We start from the raw sequence: 19,663 nt of genomic DNA, 5'->3' as shown, positions 1-19,663 counted from the left end.
GCTTACATTTTCTTTGCTCTCCTACCTCAAGACAAACAAATCTGTAAAGACTGACAACAGAGGTGAAATATTCAGCATATTTAATATCTTTGGAGATCAAGGTGACACAATTTCTAGAGTTAAAAGGCCCATTCACACCAAGAACGATAACTATATTTGCGTCCACAGCAACGAACGATAACGGTCTGTTTATTCTAAACACTTGCTCTGCAGTTTCAAAGTGTGTACAACATGTTTTTGCTGTTCTTGTTGCATTTACACGACTTTAACCAGCAGATGTCCTCATCATGCTATGTTTGAGTGAATAGCTTGTGTACTCGATCTAATCTAACAGTGAATTCGGCTGACGAAGTCAATATGGTGGAATAAAAACAACACCTAGTCTTTTTCACTTCAACTACAAATGAAGCAGTGTTGTCAACTAGCGCTGATACTGAGGTCATTTTATGTTACACTGTTTGCTAGTTTGGCATGACGATCTCATCTCCGTTAATTATACTTCTCACAATTTATTCCGAGGGTATGGCCAATTGTTTTCCATATATATTATTTTTTTATTGTATTGAAAAGGGGATTTGACTTGTCAAACGGGTGGATTTTTCTGGATCTCAGTGATTAACTTCTCCGCCATTTTAAATGCGCGAGTGGATTCTGATTGGCTGTCAGTGTTTTATCCCAGCGATATCGTTTCTCTATATCATTATCGTTATAGCTGTTGTGTGGAACCTATATCTTTATTGTCTTTATAGTTATCATTCTTGGTGTGAACGGGCCTTTACTGCAGACTGACATGTAACAGACATTGTAAAAACTGAATGTTAATTTTTTCAAATGTATTTTAATACTCTGGCGGCTTGTATTTCACACCAGACCAGAAAACGAGAGTGTCTTAACTTGTAGTATGCAACACTTTTAGAGGTTAGAAGTACCTCAGTCATAGTAAATAATGTGTATTTTGCCTTCACCGCACATCATGTGTGATTATGGGAGAGTAACTGTCTTGAATTTACAGACAGGTCTGACTGTCAAAACTATCATTTGTGCCTGTGGTTCTTGATTAAGTTGAAAGACATGTTTTAGATATACTGTAATGCCATATATCTAAGATATGTTGCAGCCAAATCTTGATATAGTGTTTATTTGACTTTGTAAACAGTTTTCATAGCTGACCCATGTTCTGCCAGGAAAGGATTATTATTTTGTGTTTCTGTATCAGTGATCAGAATGCATTCCAAATGTGTGACCTTAAATATGCATTAATTGTCATGCTAACGAAAAATACATTGTGCCTTCAGCTCATGTTCTGATCCAGAATAAATAATGCTGACTGGACAAATGAGTCTATTTCTCTTTGTAAATATATTAGGCAGAAATTGTTTATTTTTTATATAATGCACTTACATAAATGACGATGCCACTATGGTGCCATGGTGTGTGTGTGTGTGTGTGTGTGTGTGTGTGTGTGTATGTATATGTATATATATATTATATATATAGATGGCCAGGTAAAATGTTCAATTTTACTTCAGCATAATTGAATTGCACAATTTACCCCCATGTGGCTCAACTTATCTTCTCCCTAGGCTCAATTTACCCCTATTAGATCATGCCAAAATGTTAGATCGGATGGATCTCCACGTAAGAATATATCAAATATATTGGATGTGACCCTGAACGCTGAAGTCTTCTATCAGCCTGAGAGTTTGACTGAGAAATCCAGGGAAGAACAGAAGGAGACGAAGTGATGATAATAAAAAGAGCAGACTTTATTGAATAATCTTAGTTGTGTATGTTTTAATGCTCAGACTTCATCTGACCAGCACAAATCCAAGTGTTATTATACCAAGGGAAAAACAATGAAAAATGACTTCTTCACATTATTGTCCAGTGATGTTAAAAACCTTGAAATGGAGACATTCTCTTTTCTCTTTCTCATGAAGACAAACATCCCTTCAAACCACACAATCATAAGATTAAACAACAATAGAAAGGAAATAAGTATGGTAAAATATAAAACATAACATTACATAAATTAATAATCATGAAATGATTAAATGATATAAATCAAGTAGGCTATTGAGAATCCTTAGATCCTTCACAAGAAATGCTTCAATGCTTCAAACAAAACTTATTCTGCAAACCCCATTTCCAGAAAAGTTGGGATATTTGGGACATTGTAAATAAAGGCACAATATGTAAGATTTTGTAATAAAACCTCCAAAAACCTCCAAAAAGTGTGATATATTTCATGCAGTTGTGTACTTATCCCGAAAGTTCCCAATTTGTAAATCCAGAGAAATTCCAATTTTAAATAATGGCTCATCCCTTGTCATTGTCACCTATCAATGATGTAAAATCTGAACTATCCTCAGTTTCTGCTTCTCTTTGTGGTGAAAACGACATCTCCCATTCTCCCGTCATTCCACTCTCCTTCATAGTGTCATCAAGCTTCAGCTTTGTTATTGATTTGAAAATGCGACCTCTAGTGGCAAAAACTTTATTTATATTTTTACTTTATATTTTTGCCTTTAAACAAGAATCTGTGATTTGTTCATTTTGAACCTTTATTTAACTGACAAAAGTACAAAAAACCCATTTCCATTGAACAATTTAATGGTATTTAGTTAATATAAGCACATTTTAAATTTGAAAAAAGTTATAAATAAAGATGTGGCAGAATTAAGAAATCACAGTTTAGTTCTGTGAGTTTAAATTTGTCTTTGGCTTCAGCACACAAAACGCACAAAGAAAACACATCATACATTACAAACATACATCAACAATCTTTTCTTTCTGTGTACTGTAATTTCCCTAATGTCCCTCTTCTGTGGAAATGAGGTTTGTAAATCTTGAATGGTCTGCGAGTGAGTAAAGTATTCAACAGATTCTCATTTTTGGGTCAACTATTCTTATTTAACTATAAAAAGAGTCCCATGGCATCGTACGGTCTCTAGTCAAATACTTGAGTTTTGAGATGATAGAGCCCTGTTGAGTTTAATTAAACAAGGCAATGATCTGGCCTAAAGAGAGTTTAAATTATTATTATTATTATTATTATTAGCTCATGTGATTTAAAAGTGAATGTGGGTAAAACCAAAGCATTGCTTATTGATTTCAGAAAGAAGAGCTCCTCCCAGTGATCATTTCGGGTCAGAAGACAGATCTCTTGATGTCTCTAGCTGTTGAAAAGAGAACAAGAGTTACATGAGAAAATGTGTTTCACTTTGAAGGTCATCCACTACATGATTTTATGGACTAAGAGGAGCTCTACTGAACTCATCAGAAGGTCTTTTGGGTCTGTCAATGATTCACTTTTATGGCTTATTTATTGATTGATTTTTGTGCATTAACAGTTATATTTATTGTTTGTTCATGAATGTAATCCAGGAGTCAGCTGTCTAACCTGCTACAGCTGTTTCTCTCACGAAAGACTTTGATCTTTTTGGACACTTCTTTGAAGTCCTTCAGGATGTTCTGGATCATTTTCTTCAATGCAGCTCTGATCTCATTGAACTGTTTCACATGTTTGTTTTGGTCCTTCTTCAGCCAGTGATCGCAGGCCATTGGGTCCACAAACACATTACGGTTCACCATCTCATCGGCGATGAACTGCACCCGCGAACGCTTTTCATGGAGTTTGTATTTGTCACCTTGGTTGTTAGATGTACAACCCTTGAGGTATGCCACAAGTGCCTTTCGGAGCTCCTCCACATACGCTCCATACACAGCTGCATTATAATCCACATAACCGTCCTTCGGACTACAGAGACAAACACACCAAAAAAAACAAAAAAAAACACATCTAAAGATTATTTTTGACGAGGGGAGAAAGCACTGCAATCACTGCAGCAGTGAAGTGATATATATTTAAATAAAAATAAATAAAGAAATCACTGCTGTGGCTAGATGGTTGAATGGGTAATTGATAAGTCTGTGTGAGACAGGTTGTTTGGAAAGCAATGTTTTATTGTATTATTGAATTATTATTATTGTTGATGAAGAGGGGATTGGCTGGAGATTAAATTTACGAACTTCTGTGGACTAAAAATAAGAAAAACTGACTGATTAGGCTGGAGGGGTGTGTGTAAACTAGCAATGAATATTGAATGGCTGCTCATTAACGGATCTGTTTATAATATATACAGTACAGTATAGTAGCCTACTGTAAAGTACTTGGAGATTGGAAAAAGACAAATGGATCAAATCATTTGCATTTCCCTTAGTAAAAAGTAAATTGAGTAGGACGGTGTAAAAGGTGTGAGTGTGGATTAGTAATCTGGCCCCCTGGTATCAAGGAGAAAAAATGTTGGCCCTCGTCACTATCGAAGTTGCCCATCCCTGGTGTACATAGAGCATTATGAAGACAGCTGTTTTAGATTCTAATCACGAGTCTAAGATTTGTAGCATTGCATCATGCGGCGAGATTCAGCGCAGATGCGGTGGACTTTAAAATCATTTGGCCTGTTGGATGTATTCCAGATTCTTATGAAACTTAACCAACAATGGTTTGTCAGGTTCTGGGAAAGTTAGGATAGGGACAGATATGAATCGGCACTTGAGCTCAGAAAAGGCAGCTTCAGCTTCATGGGTCCAGAAGAACTTTACTCTTCCTCCCTTGGTGAGTGCAGAAAGCAGAGCGTCCACAGAACTAAAGTTCCTATGGAAATGAGCAAAACTGAGAAACCACTGATGTCCCTGACACATGACAGAACGAGCCAATCAGTCACGGCTTGACCCTTCCAAGGATCCATTTGGATCAGGCCTGGTTTCACTATAAATCCTAATTTTTCTGTAGAAAGTATAACACCAAGAAAGACATTTCTAACAACCCTGTACCTTCAGACACAACACACAGGGCAATGGCTAAAGTTCTGAAGTGGGGTTACGATTCAGAAAATTAGATGCAGTCAATGCTATGTCCATAAAAACTGAAACATGCTTACTCCAGACCGTATATGATACAGAACAGTGCAAGAAATGGTCTTTCATGACATTTGAATTGTACTACACCGCACACATAACAGTGTTCACACTATGGATTGTGACAGCGCAATGTACTAAATATGGTCTGTGAGAGCTGTGACATTAAACCTTAATTTTTTATCATGATAATTATTTTTATCGCTTTATCGTCCAGACCTACTACACTTACAGTTTCTACACACTATAGCACTCATCTCACCTGAGCACACACACACTGACCTGAAGTGGGCCACCATTGTTGTGCTAATTGCTTTTTGTTGATCTTCACTGAGGGGCTTCAGGTCCTCCATCAGGTTATTCAGCTGCTCAGAGCCCCCCACTTCATTCAGCAGGCCCTCCAAAACACTGCGGTGGAACTTAAGGAGGTTGTTGTTGAAGACATGCTGGCCCCGGTCTGCTAGCTTATTAGAAGCAGTCAGCGTGCGAGTAGAACCAATAGTGTTTAGTGCGTTCTGGGCGGCGTTTTGAAGCTGATTCCTCTCAAAATTGCCATCACATATCAGATTCTGACCTGTCAGGAAACACAGTGGTGACATGCAAACATTCACACAGTAATTTATCAGGTACTGATCCTTTAGTTCATGTGTGCATAGAACAAAACTGTATAACTATTTCATGGATGGATAAAACAGACATTGTAGATTGTGATTTAGGAGAATAGGTAGGTAATGCCTTTAGTTTAGAGCACACACACACACACACACACACACGCACAGAGAGGTGGGTAGAGTATCCAAAAACTGTACTCAAGTAAAAGTACATGTACTTATAGAAATATTTACTCAAAGTAAAAGTGAATGTAATAATATATATACATACACACACACACACACACACATATATATATATATATATATATATATATATATATATATATATATATATATATAAACAATACAATAGCATGTTTAGATGCACCGTTATTATTTAGATAGATATTTAAATTATTATCATAATTAGATATCTTTGCTACAAACACAGCAGAGACGAGCATAATTTCTGGCATCTGTAACCCGCATATCACTACACGTCCTTTACTTTGTATAAAAACAACTTAGCTACATTTGAAAGAAGAAAGAGAAAACTCTTTACATGTGCTCACGCTCATAACCGCTGAACATCTGAACACAAACAATGATCAAATGCACATTGACGGATCTTCTTCCGTCTGTTCTCCAAAATGTAATCAAATGCATATTTCTGCAGGCGCGTGTAAACTGGTTAAACGCGTCAACGCAAAGGCGTTCCTTTTCAAGACGAACAGGTCGCCGGCGCCGCCACTGCGCAACCACGGGTGTTCATTTCATAATCTCTGAACAATAAGAGCTTATTTAATGTATAAATTAAGATACATGTCCTTAAAAACGATACAGAAAAGCTACATACTTTGTTATCGTGTCGTAATAATCTGTTTGGTAAATGCTATTGTCTGTATGAATTGAAATCAAATGAAATCGATACCTGTGGAATTGTTCACAGACAGCATACGCAGTTCAACTAATAAAGATCTTCATCGCTGGCAAGCAATAGGATGCACTTACAGGTTTGCTTTTAATTGACTGGAGATCCACTGCCACTTCAAACTGATTCGCGAACCAATTTACCCTGCGTTCCATTCGGAAGGGCTCATGCACTAATCTCTTCAAAGGGTTTACCCTCCGGAGTGAGAGCTTCGAAGGGATGAAGGGTGTAGGGGTCAAAAAAATTATTTTTTTGGAACGCACTTCGGCGTCATCTTACATGACAATCAAGGAGGAGAAGATTGTGCAAGCTGCGGCCTTTGTTTAACGTTAGTTTATTTAGGTTTATCGCACCATATTGTTTATTGTGTCTTTGAATTTGAAACATTTGAATGGACAGATAAAGGGAGCTGTAAAGTATTTTTGTTGAAGTACAATGTCGTTTTGACCATAATAATGTGCCAAATCTAACTCGTATAAATATTACAGTAGTATAGAAAAATACTATATATAAACATTTATAGGTAAAATCGAACTTTTTTTATTGACAAAGGCAAAAGTTACAATTCAAAAATTAACAACAATAACAGAATTATAAACAAACACAAAAACAGTAAAGAAAAAAGAAAAAAAACTATGAGCTAGAGGTAATTTAACGTAAATTAATATTGAAAAAAGGAGAGAAAAGTCCTTTTTTTTCTTCCTTGTACATCATAAAAAGGCATAAATGGGGGATGTATGGCGTTATTTTACTGTCTAATGTCGAGAGCACATTATTCTGACCTGAGAGCACATCAATGCGCGAGCGCAAATCTGTCTGTTCGCGCGCGGATTTCATTTGCTCTTGGGCAAAACTGGACGCGCGCTCTTAAATATACAGTGCTCTCTTATGAACTGCCTCTCCTCTCGCTCAGATATTGCGCGTGCGCTCAAACTGTGTCCTTGCAGAAATTAATTTGCTTCTGGATTAATCATTGTCAAAAGTTATCAACCAATCAGAAGAGACGACTGATCCATAAAAATGCTACGTGGAATCTTATTGGCTGAGAGTGAACTGCGCCTGGAATTCTTTATACAAAAAGCGGAGTAACTTCCTGTTGACGTTCGAAGTGTTGTCAAACAAAACAGAGGCTAGCTAGACCCTCCCTCCTCCTCCTCCTCCTCCCCCTCCCCTCCGTGCTTCCTGAAACAGTCATGAACACGCATTTAAAATGTAAGTAGCTTGCGTATTGACGCTGCTTGTCGGTTATTGGCTGGAGCATGTTTATGGCATTATTTTACTGTCAAATGTCGAAAGCACATTATTGTGACGCGAGAGCATATCAGTGTAATGCGCGAGCGCAAATCTGTCCGCTCGCGCGCGGATTTCCTTTGCTCTCGCGCAAATCTGTCCGCTCGCGCGCGGATTTCCTATGCTCTCGCGCAAAACTGGACACGCGCTCTCAAATATACAGGGCTCTCTCATGAACTGCCTCTCCTCTAGCTCAGATATTGCGTGTGCACGCTCAAACTGTTTCCTGCGTGCTCAAACGTGTCCTGCGCGCTGAAACTGCACATGTGCGCTCACAAATCTCTCCGTGCTCTTGCAGAAATTAATTTGCTTTTGGATTAAACGCTGTCAAAAGTTATCAACCAATCAGAAGAGACGACTGATCCATGTAAATGATACGTGGAATCTTATTGGCTGAGAGTGAACTGCGCCTGGAATTCTTTCTACAAAAATGGATATTTCATAATATTTATCAAATGTAACCTAGTCTAACTGCATCACATTACAGGTCAAACCCCAATTTATCTAAACAAACAAACAAAAAATGTTTCTTAAAGTTATTGTGGTGTGGTCATACGTTTTGTGTTGAAATTTATATAAAAAATAGGTAAAATTTTACAATAAGGTTTTTATTTGTTAACATTAGTTAAATGTATTATCTAACATAAACTAACAATGTGCAATACATTACTGTAATTATTAATCTTTGTTAAGGTTAAAAATACAGCTGGTTGTTTACTTCACAGTGCATTTACTAATGTTAACAAATACAACTTTTGATTTTAATAATGTATTAGTAAATGCTGAAATTAACATTAACAAATATTAATAAATGCTGTAGAAGTGCAGTTCATTATTAGTTAATGTTAACTAATGCAGTTAAATAATGTTAATGAAACCTTATTGTAAAGTATTACCAACAAATATCTTCTGATTTAAGACCGAACAAGATCAGGTCAGATCATCATTCCCTTAATACTTAAAATGTGGAGATCACATATACCACCATAGTCAATTTCTTTTGAGGTCGGGTATAAAACATGACATACAAAAATACTTAAGCTCTTATGTATGCATGATTAATCAAAATAACACGATCTTATTCCTAAATGACAACGATTCGGTTATGTCTATTAAACCTTTGAAATTACGAACATACTGGAATATTTAAACCTGGTTTTGCATTGCCGCTGAAAGCAGTGGTCATAAACTATATCTTTTAAACAGCTTCACAAAGCGTTTTCAACAACACACTATTGCTACTTCTGTGTTGCAAACATTAAATAATAATGCAAGTATTGCAATAACAATTTATAGTCCGAATATACACTGATTTTAGCAATAAATGACTTTTGAAACTAATGTTATTACACTGTTCTGCCAGTAGGCGGTGACCAGTGACTGTTAAAATGTATTTGATGATCAGAATCATTCATTCAAGAAATTCATTTAAAAACACTGGACGAATCATATCTTCATTAATTTCAAACGATATTGTAATGAATTCATTTAAATTAATACATATTTTTAAATAGGCTTTATAACATTTTACACATTTCTAAATAGACTGATTTATAACATTATTAGTTGTTTAATCTTTTGTTTTTAATTAATGTTTAATTTAATGTTTTGGTCCATGATATTGGCTAATATGATGGTTTTGGATAAATCGTTCAGTGGGGTTTGACCTGTAATGTGATACAGTTAGACAAACAAGCTTATTAATATAGAAAACATCCAAGCGCCCCATTCCAAGCCATTTCTAAGATATGTCCTGCATTTTGATTAATATTATTAAATATTATTAAATTGTAAAGAAATGAAATATCCATTTTTGTAGAAAGAATTCCAGGCGCAGTTCACTCTCAGCCAATAAGATTCCACGTATCATTTCATGGATCAGTCGTCTCTTCTGATTGGTTGATAACTTTTGACAGCGTTTAATCCAAAAGCAAATTAATTTCTGCAAGAGCAAGGAGAGATTCGTGACCGCACATGTGCAGTTTGAGCACGCAGGAAACAGTTTGAGTGTGCACACGCATCTGAGCGAGAGGAGAGGCAGTTCATAAGAGAGCACTGTATATTTAAGAGCGCGCGTCCAGTTTTGCGCGAGAGCATAGGAAATCCGCGCGCGAGCGGACAGATTTGCGCTTTTACATTGATATGCTCTCGCGTCACAATAATGTGCTCTCGACATTTGACAGTAAAATAACGCTATACATGTTTATTATGTTATGCGCCCGTTGAAGTCCCTGCGTCACCGCTAGGGCTGGGTACCGAACTCGATACTTTTTAGGTACCGATCGAATTGCCTCGATACTACCGAGTATCGAAAAGTGTCTTGTCATTCGGTACCAAATTTCGGTACCTCAGAATGGAACCGGGGAGAGGGGGCGGAGAAATGCTTTCGCTGTCTCGTTGATGAGCAAGTAACGTTGCGCTACATTGTTATTTATATTTATATCTAATAGGGCTGCACGATATATCGCATGAGATTGTCACGCGCATTTCGTCAGTAAAGCCGGTTCCCTGTGTTACGTCCCAGAGTGTTTTGGTGTGTCACTGTCATATCCCTGTGTGTGTCCTGTGCTGTGTTGTGCCCTGTTTCTCTCCCTCACTCTCTTACTCAGGTTAATTGCCACCAGCTGCAACTCGTTGTGAGCATGCCTGAGTCTGAGCAGAGCTGTATATATGGTGCATTCTGAAGATCCTGCGCTGAGGAACACTTCTCCCCAGCCTCAGAGTGGAAACTGAATTGTTTGCCTGAGTGTACTGTGTGACTGAGGGTTAACAGTTTTGAGTTAGGTGTGGGCCTATACTTTTTCTGTGTGTTAGCATCATTCTTTAGCCTGCTTTCGGGTCAATCCATGTGTGGGTAACTAGAAGGTATTGTATCATTTAACTCTTAATCATTATTGGGTTACCTGGGAATCGTAGGGAGAGAGTGCCTTTTTTTTGTGTACAATTGTTTTCTCCTGTTTATTGTTTAAAGTTTGTGAAGTTTGTGTTGTTTTTTTCATCTTTGTTTTTGAGCAGGGTAAGTAGATTCTTTAAACCTTAGTTAGCTCCAGTTTTGTTTGTTATTTTAGGTATACTCTCTCCTGAAGATTTATTCCCTCATGTTCTCCTTTTGGTAAGCTCTTTTTGGTATAAGGAAATAAACATTTTGACTTTCCCTTAAAGTGGTGTTGTGTTTTCCCTCTGAGACTGAGGCTGAAGTGTGTCCTCCACGTTTTCTTTTTTTCATCCTTGCGTTACCTTTTCTAATAAGTTATCTTATTTTCTTTTGTTACCTTCCCTTCTAACTCCTAGACTAGGAGGGGAACATAACACCTGATTACCGTTAAATCGCCATCACCTGCTTTCAAATGGAGCGGCATTTAATAGACAGAACCGTAGATCACTGAAAAGCCACGCAATATCGCGTTCATATCGCAGATGAATTGCCTTCGATAATGAACGCGATATTGCGTGGCTTTTCAGTGATCTATGGCTCTGTCTATTAAATGCCGCTCCATTTGAAAGCAGGTGATGGCGATTTACGAACGAACGTGCGTCACTCTTCCGCTTTGATCTTGTTAATAATAATAATAAATTTTTTGAAGAAGAACAACAATTGCTGAGTGATTTAAAAAGAGCCTCACATACTGAATTTTTGCATTGAAAACTAAACTTTATTAAAACTATTTGCACTGATTTATTGTGTTGGGTAAATTTTGTTCATTTGTGCTTTTTTATTCCCCTGCAGTGGCTCAGGAGATGAGTCTTTGAGTCTGAAAAAAGTCAAGAAAGTTAAAATATAAAACCAAAGATTTTTTTGAGGTAATGTAATATTGTTAAAACAGATTTTATAAAATTGGTATCGAAAAAGGTATCGTTCAGGTATTGGTATCGAAGTCAAGGTATCGGTATCGTCTCGGTATCGAAAATTTTTGAACGATACCCAGCCCTAGTCACCGCTCTCCTGCTGTCTGCTACGTGTCTTCTGACCAACCATTTGTGTGTGAAACTCAATAAATGAGAAGTTATAACTTGCACTTGCATCTGCCTTATCACCCTGTAGCCCAAGACTGGTTGCCCACTGAAGCTAAGCAGGGCTGAGCCTGGTTAGTACCTGGATGAGAGACCTCCTGGGAAAACTAGGTTGCTGCTGGAAGAGGTGTTAGTGAGGCCAGCAGGGGGTGCTCACCCTGTGGTCTTTGTGGGTCCTAATGCCCCAGTATAGTGATAGGGACACTATACTGTCAAAAAGCACCGTCCTTCGGATGAGACGTTAAACCGAGGTCCTGACTCTCTGTGGTCATTAAAAATCCCAGGATGTCCTTCGAAAAGAGTAGGGGTGTAACCCCGACATCCTGGCCAAATTTGCCCATTGGCCTCTGTCCATCATGGCCTCCTAATCATCCCCATACACTGATTGGCTTCATCACTTTGTCTCCTCTCCACCAATAAGCTGGTGTGTGGTGGGCGTTCTGGCGCAATATGGCTGCCGTCGCATCATCCAGATGGATGCTGCACATTGGTGGTGGTTGAGGAGATTCCCCCTTCAATATGTAAAGAGCTTTGAGTGCCCAGAAAAGCGCTATATAAATGTAAGGAATTATTATTATTATTATTTCCCGTGACAGAACAATTGACCATCATGGATGCAGCAAGTTCAGCGTCGCTGACGGAGTTCATCAATCACAGCATCGCTCGGATGGACCAGCAGCAGGAGAGCATTTCTTCTACCGGACGCGCTGTGCAAGCACTGGTGACGCAGGTGTCCGAGCTCTCCCAGCAACTACAACAGCTTTGCAATCCCACTGCGCCGCCCACGCCGCCCGTTCCCCCCACACCACTGGAACGGGGAGACCAGCTGGAGCCACGCCTACCAGTCCCACAGTCTTATGCTGGTGAGCCTAATTTCTGCAGAGCTTTTCTTACAAGATGTTCCATGCATTTCTCTCTTCAGCCCCAAACCTTCGAAAGGGAGGAGTCAAAGGTGGCGTTCGTGCTCATGCTTCTCACGGGGCAGGCAGCGTTGTGGGGAACGGCGGTGTGGGAGAACCAGGATCCATGCTGTACCTCGTTCCAGGCACTCGCCGCCGAAATGAAGAGGGTCTTCGACCGTGCGGTCGCTGGCAAGGACGCGGCTCGACAGCTTACGGAACTTAAGCAAGGGAATCGTACTGTGGCTGAGTACTCCATTGAGTTCCGGACTCTTGCGGCGGAGTGCAGATGGAACAAGGAGGCGCAGTGGGACGTCTTCCTGCATGGGTTGGCCGACCGTGTCCAGAAGGAAATTTACATCTTGGATCTGCCTCAGAGTCTTAATGGGCTTATCGACCTCGCCCTGCGAGTTGACGCTCGCCTCAGCCGTGTGGAACGTTTCTCTCGTCCAGACCACGGACCTAGAGGCGCGAAGGGTCGGTCGACCAGCGCTGGAGACACGGTCGGCCCCACCTCTGATTCTGAACCCATGCAGGTAGGGAGAGCTCGGCTTTCCCGGGAGGAGAGAGAGAGGCGGAGATCCCAGGGACTGTGTATTTACTGTGGAGGAGTGGGTCATTTTCTGCATTCGTGCCCGGTAAAAGATCGAGCCCGATAGAAAGGAAGAGGCTACTATCGGGTGGATCTCCACCGAGAAGTCCCCACCATCCTTTCTCCTTCCAGTAAGACTGAGATGGGCCACCCACACTCTCACCTGTCAAGCACTACTGGACTCGGGAGCTGAAAGTAACTTTATGGACATTCACTTTGCACAGAAAAATCACCTGCCCATCACTCCACTCATCAGTCAGATTTCAGTCAACGCACTCAATGGTCAGAGTCTTCCCAACATCTCACTCACTACCAGTTTCATAACCTTGATTACATCCGGCAACCACACGGAATCCATTCAATTTCTGCTCATGGACTCTCCCTTAGCACCCATTGTACTCGGACACCCCTGGCTCACTCAACACAACCCCAAGGTGGACTGGTGGCAGCACTCCATCTCTGAATGGAGCACTCAATGTCACGAGTCCTGTCTTATGTCTGCTTGTCCGTCTGAGTCTGTTTCTGTGTTGCAGGCGAAGGCAGCGGATTTGTCAAACGCGCCCGCGGAGTACCTGGATCTGAAGGAAGTGTTCAGTAAGTCCCGTGCTACTTCTCTTCCTCCGCATCGTCCCTATGACTGTGCTATAGGTTTAGTGCCCAGTAAGTCTCCGCCTAAAGGCAAGTTGTACTCTCTTTCGGTTCCTGAGAGGGAGGCCATGGAGAAATATATTTCTGATTCTCTAGCAGCGAAGTTCATCCGCCCTTCCTCTTCTCCAGCGGGGGTGGGGTTCTTTTTTATAGGAAAGAAGGATGGTTCTTTGTGACCTTGCATTGATTACCGAGGGCTGAATAACATCACGGTAAAGAATACTTATCCTCTGCCGTTGATGTCTTCAGCTTTCGAGAGGTTGCAAGGAGCATCCATTTTCACAAAATTGGATTTACGGAATGCTTATCAGTTGGTTCGCATCAGGAAGGGGGATGAGTGGAAGACTGCCTTTAACCCCCCCAAGGGGCACTTTGAATACTTGGTCATGCCCTTCGGGCTGTCCAACTCCCCGGCGGTCTTCCAGGCACTCGTTAATGACATGTTGAGAGATATGGTTGACCAGTTCATATATGTCTACCTGGACGACATATTGATTTTTTTTCCTCATCTCTCCAGGAACATGTTCAACACGTCAGACAAGTGCTTCAATGACTGCTAGAGAATGGGCTTTTTGTCAAGGCGGAGAAATGCGATTTTCATGCACAGTCTGTTTCTTTCCTAGGGTACCTCGTCTCGTCTGAGGGAGTACGCATGGATCTTGACAAGGTTAAGGCTGTGGTGGATTGGCCAAGTCCAGATTCCCGTACGGCCCTACATAGGTTTCTGGGGTTTGCCAATTTCTACCGGCGGTTCATTCACAATTTCAGCCAACTAGCCGTACCTCTGACCACCTTGACCTCCCCTAGAACGACGTTCAGGTGGTCCGATGCAGCTGAGGCTGCATTCACCAAACTGAAAAGTTGCTTCGTTTCGGCTCCCATTCTCATATCCCCCGATCCTTCACGTCAGTTCGTGGTGGAGGTCGATGCATCAGAGGTGGGGGTAGGTGCAGTTCTATCCCAGCGTTCACCCACAGACGATAAGTTGTATCCCTGCGTGTTTTTTTCCCATCGTTTATCTACAGCTGAGCGTAATTATGACACTGGTAACAGAGAGTTGCTGGCAGTCAAGTTAGCGTTGGAAGAATGGCGTCATTGGTTGGAAGGTTCGGGGGTACCTTTTATCTTTTGGACTGATCACAAGAACTTAGAATATATCAGATCTGCCAAAAGACTAAACTCCAGGCAGGCTCGGTGGGCACTTTTTTTCGGACAATTTGATTTTTCTCTCTCGTTCCGAACGCCCGTCTACTCCCGAGTATATTCTACCCGAGACATTAGTGGTCTCCACTCTGACATGGGAGGTCGAATCGAAGGTCAAGACAGCCTTAGAAGGGGTAACTCCTCCGCCCAGGTGCCCACCGAATCGATTATTTGTGCCGGAGAGGTTAAGGTCCAAGTGTTATCCAGTGGGGGCATTGTTCCAACGTGGCTTGTCATCCAGGGGTTAATCGCACCAGTTTTTTGGTCAAGCAGCGATTCTGGTGACCTGCTATGGCTCGTGAAATTCGCTGTTTTGTTTTGGCTTGCTCGATTTGTGCCACTGGTAAGACTTCCAACCGACCCCCAGATGGGTTACTCCAACCGCTGTCTGTCCCTTCAAGACCCTGGTCCCACATTGCGCTAGATTTTGTCACCACCCTCCCACCCACCTAGGGGAACATGGTTGTGTTCCACAAAATGTCAAAGAGCATTCTATCAACCTTCACACAAATTGACTTGTCTTCATACAAGGAAAGAGCAGGATAGTTCAATCAAGAAACACCTTCAGCTTTAGCGAGGAGAGCCCTTCCTCGTAAAGAATCTTTGGAGCCAGGAGTTAAATTTTTTCTTAACTTTAGTAATTACTGGATCAAAGTTTAACTTTCCTCTCATATTAACATCTTTACAAATGATCACACCCAAATAACACACTTCAGTATTAACTGGAATACTATGCAGGAAAGCAGAACAAGACTTTAAAGGAAGGAGTTCACATTTATCTAAATTCAAACATAAACCGAAAGCTTTAGAGAATACTTTAATAAGATCAAGAGCGATAGGGATCTGTAAGTCATTTTTTAAGTGTAGTATCATCAGCTAATTGGGTTATAAGAATCTGTTTATCAGCTATATTAAAGTACAGATTTTTCATTATAAATGCACTCAAGTTAAAGTAAAAGTACCCACATTTAAATATACTCTAAAAAGTACAAATTTTCCAAAAAACTACTCAAGTAAATGTAACGAAGTAAATGTAGTTCGTTACTACCCACCTCTGACTACAACCCCCAAAACTGTGGCCAAAGCCAGCAAGAGCTTCAAAATAGGAATCATTGTGGTCTCAATCAGGTCCTTTACTAGTCAGCAATCTGTATTAAAAAAAAACATAATATAATATTATTTTTTCACCAAATGGACCCAGAAATGTGTATTAAAGTTTTTGACTGACAAAAGTCTATGTATAAATTTGCAGGGGGTCCGGGGAGGGGGTGGGTCACGTTCATGTAAACACGTTAACTTGTTTTCCTTTATCGGAGTAGGGTAGACCAGGTACAGTTGGTACAGTTGAAACACCTTAATTAACTTGCGTACGCAACAAGTCTGATCTGTGATATTTGCTTCGCACATGTGTATTAACTTACATTTTCATAAACCTTAATCTGTGCTCTAAACACTGACATACTGCATGACTTTGTGTCATGCAAGGTCATCATAAAATCTAGAGAAATGTTCAAGGTGGTCAGCGGGGTACAGTTGAGACACAATGTACCAAATGTACCCGCACTATAGAATCCTATTGCGGCACATGCAGTTTAGTTGCACAATGTAAGATCACAAGTTAATAGATTTCATCTGTTTTATTATTGCTGTTTGCAGTTGTTCAATGTTTATTACTTTTACTCAACTTTTCAACTGTTAACATTAAAATGATTGACTGAAATTAAATATTGTATCTCTGTTTGCCATTACTGTATAATGTTTTTCAAATGAACTACTTTTAACAAAACAAATAATCAGATAAAATACTGAATGAAAATAAAAAACTGTTGAATTCTCATTTTTAAAGATATTTTACATTTGCAGTGAATTGGTTAGGCAGCTTTACAGCATTCTCAACTGTACTCAACTGTACCTGCTTCTTGTGTTTAAGAGCTAATTTTGGCAAATATAACATACATATGGATGTTAATAATTATTAATATTTTAGTAGACAAGTAAAGGAAATGTCATATGAAAAATCACTTCTTTTCAGTCCCTAGTTTTGGTGTGGTCACGGAAAAAGCAAAAAGTGTACCAACTGTAAACACATTACCATGCTTTCTGTCGGCTTATTGAAGTGCACATGTGTGATATGTGACAGGAACGCATCCTTAACATGGATTTACACATATCCATCCTTTTGAAAAAAAAACTGCATATGCTGGATAGGATGTTTTGAAGCTTGAGCTGGTTTGAGCTGGTTCATTTATAATTTACTCACCCCATGTCATCCAATATGTTTATGGTTTTCTTTCTTTCTTCAGGTGAAAAGAAATTAAGGTTTTTGAGGAAAACATTTCAGGATTTTTCTCCATGTAGTGGACTTCACTGGGGTTCAACGGGTTGAAGGTCCAAATGTCAGTTTCAGTGCAGCTTCAAGAGCTCTACATGATCCCAGACGAGGAATACGAGTAGTGAAACAATTGTTTATTTTTTTTGAAAAAAAAAAAAATATATATATATATATATATATATTAGGGGTGTGACGAGATCTCGTGGCACGAGATCTCGCGAGACTAATATGTGACGAGATTTCTCGTCGAGGCAAAAAGTAGTCTCGTGATGTTGTTGCCATGACAGAGTGTTAGGATGATTAGGAAAGAATATGCCACCGATTCGTTTACATTACGCCTCCACTGTCGTTTTGCTTTGTATTTAAATAAAAAACATTTAATTCAGTTTTATAACGGTTGCCACCACTCCATATTTACAGAGTTACGCGCGATCGCTAAAAGTGAAAGTAAACGCGAGCGCGCATTCAAACGCGATTTCAGTACCTCGCATTTTGAAAGCGGCTCCCTGATGCATGCAAATATCTCTCAATATGAAAGCTATTTTAGGCTGGGCAGTGTAGTTGTAACCATCTCTTAGCTCTGTATCAAAGAAAAATTTGGACTTATTTGCACTTTGGTTGCACTTATTGTAAAGTGTTACCATAAAAAATGAATAACAGTTTCTCTTAATCTTATTAAGCACAAAAAATAAGGTTTCATTTGTTAACATTAGTTAATGCACTTTGAACTATCATGAACTAACAATGAATGACTATTTTTATTAACTAACATAAACAAAGATTAATAAATACTGTAGCAAAGGATTGAGGATTTCTTAAAAATAGTGTGTAAAAATCTTGTCTCGTCTCGTCTCGTGAACTCAATCTCGAGTCTCGTCTCGTCTCGTGAGATACCTGTCTCGTCACACCCCTAATATATATATACTTTTTAACCACAAATGCTTGTCTTGGAATAGCTCTGTGATGAGCCATGCATTACGTAATCATGTTGGAAAGGTCACGCGTGATTTAGCCAGAAGTACCCCAGTAGGGTAAAAAACTCCATCTCATTTTCTCCTCCAGCTTCAAATCATCCGACATCGTTGTTTTACCTTTTTTTCTTTTTTTTTTTTTTTTTAAAAGGTATTTGACGTAGTCTTTGCATGTTTGCTTTATGAACACTTGATGTGTACTTTCACCTATGTCATGTGACCTTCCCAACATGATTATATAACGCGTGGCGCAGTGCAAGATGAGCATCTGTGGTTAAAAAGTATATAAATTTTATTTTTTTTTATTCAGAAAATGACCGAACGTTTCTCTAGATAAGACTCTTATTCCTCGTCTGGGATCATGTAGAGCTCTTTGAAGCTGCACTGAAACTGACATTTGGACCTTCAACCCCTTGAACCCCAGTGAAGTCCACTATATGGAGAAAAATCCTTAATTTGGAGAATTAAAACAAAAAAATTAAAACATTTTAATAAGAACAAAGTTTAGTAGCACAATACAATTAACAGTGAAATTCAATACTGAATCTATACTGATTTAAATATTACTGAATTTATAAATATTGCATTGTTTATAAACCTGTGAAGATAGTTCCAGCACCCCTGGTTAAATTAGAAGAGATCAGCAAGCATTCTTTTGCAGTTAACAAGCTAACATCAACATTTGATCAAATCTGCCAAGTAAATTGAATCTGGAAAATGGATGCCCTCATTCAACTACAAATTCACAGAGTATTCAATTTATTAACAGCAATAATAAGCTGGTAGTTACCTCTTGTCAGCTACAGTCGTATCGTCTGACTGCAAGTCGAGGAGGCAGAAAGTGAAGTGAGGAGGAGCACAGCGAGGAGGTGAGTAAAACCAGTGTAAGATTATTGTTTTTATAAGCAAATATTAAGCAAATACTTCAAACTTGGTAAACAGGAAGCAGTTCTAACTGGAATTGGTAAGTTATTCCATAGACTAGAACCAACAACAGCGAAGGCTCAATCATGCTTTTTTTTTATAGAGGTTTTGAAACTAAAATCATCTGACAGACCAGCTAGAACCACCAGTTCTGTCATGCTGGAAACCAGCTAATAAGACCAACCTACAAATAAACGAGTGGTCAAACCCCCTCTCTAGGTGAATATCAGCAAATACAGAATGTAAAACTAGCTGCACCCCCCTCTGTGACCCTCGCATATTACATATCACAATTGCATGGCACAAAAGATTAATTTTCTTACACCCCTGGTGGATATGGTAGGACCAG

General features: G+C 39.5%; 1 protein-coding gene across 1 annotated transcript; it reads right to left on the bottom strand.

Annotated features, from left to right (window-relative positions):
- Positions 1-2,883: 2,883 nt before the first annotated feature.
- LOC125262500 lies at positions 2,884-19,247 on the bottom strand. The gene is made up of 5 exons (XM_048181295.1): positions 19,181-19,247; positions 16,140-16,235; positions 5,203-5,494; positions 3,404-3,760; positions 2,884-3,179 (listed from the first exon to the last, which is right to left on the bottom strand). Exons 2-5 carry the CDS (start codon positions 16,198-16,200, stop codon positions 3,176-3,178), a joined length of 714 nt encoding a protein of 237 aa, XP_048037252.1. The 5' UTR covers positions 16,201-16,235; positions 19,181-19,247; the 3' UTR covers positions 2,884-3,175.
- Between the last annotated feature and the right edge of the window lie 416 nt (positions 19,248-19,663).

The sequence above is a fragment of the Megalobrama amblycephala genome, linkage group LG2 (assembly GCF_018812025.1).
Source record: "Megalobrama amblycephala isolate DHTTF-2021 linkage group LG2, ASM1881202v1, whole genome shotgun sequence".
NCBI classification, from domain to species: Eukaryota; Metazoa; Chordata; class Actinopteri; order Cypriniformes; family Xenocyprididae; genus Megalobrama; species Megalobrama amblycephala.
This window is presented reverse-complemented; position numbering and strand designations above follow the sequence as displayed.

Excerpts from the sequence above, each read along its gene's own strand:
- LOC125262500 (XM_048181295.1), bottom strand. The coding sequence starts at position 16,200 with ATGATTCCTATTTTGAAGCTCTTGCTGGCTTTGGCCACAGTTTTGGGG. Across the intron at positions 5,495-16,139 it reads TTTGGGGGTTGTAGTCAGAG|GTCAGAATCTGATATGTGAT; the intron begins GTGGGTAGTAAC and ends GTTTCCTGACAG. Across the intron at positions 3,761-5,202 it reads ACAATGGTGGCCCACTTCAG|TCCGAAGGACGGTTATGTGG; the intron begins GTCAGTGTGTGT and ends TTGTCTCTGTAG.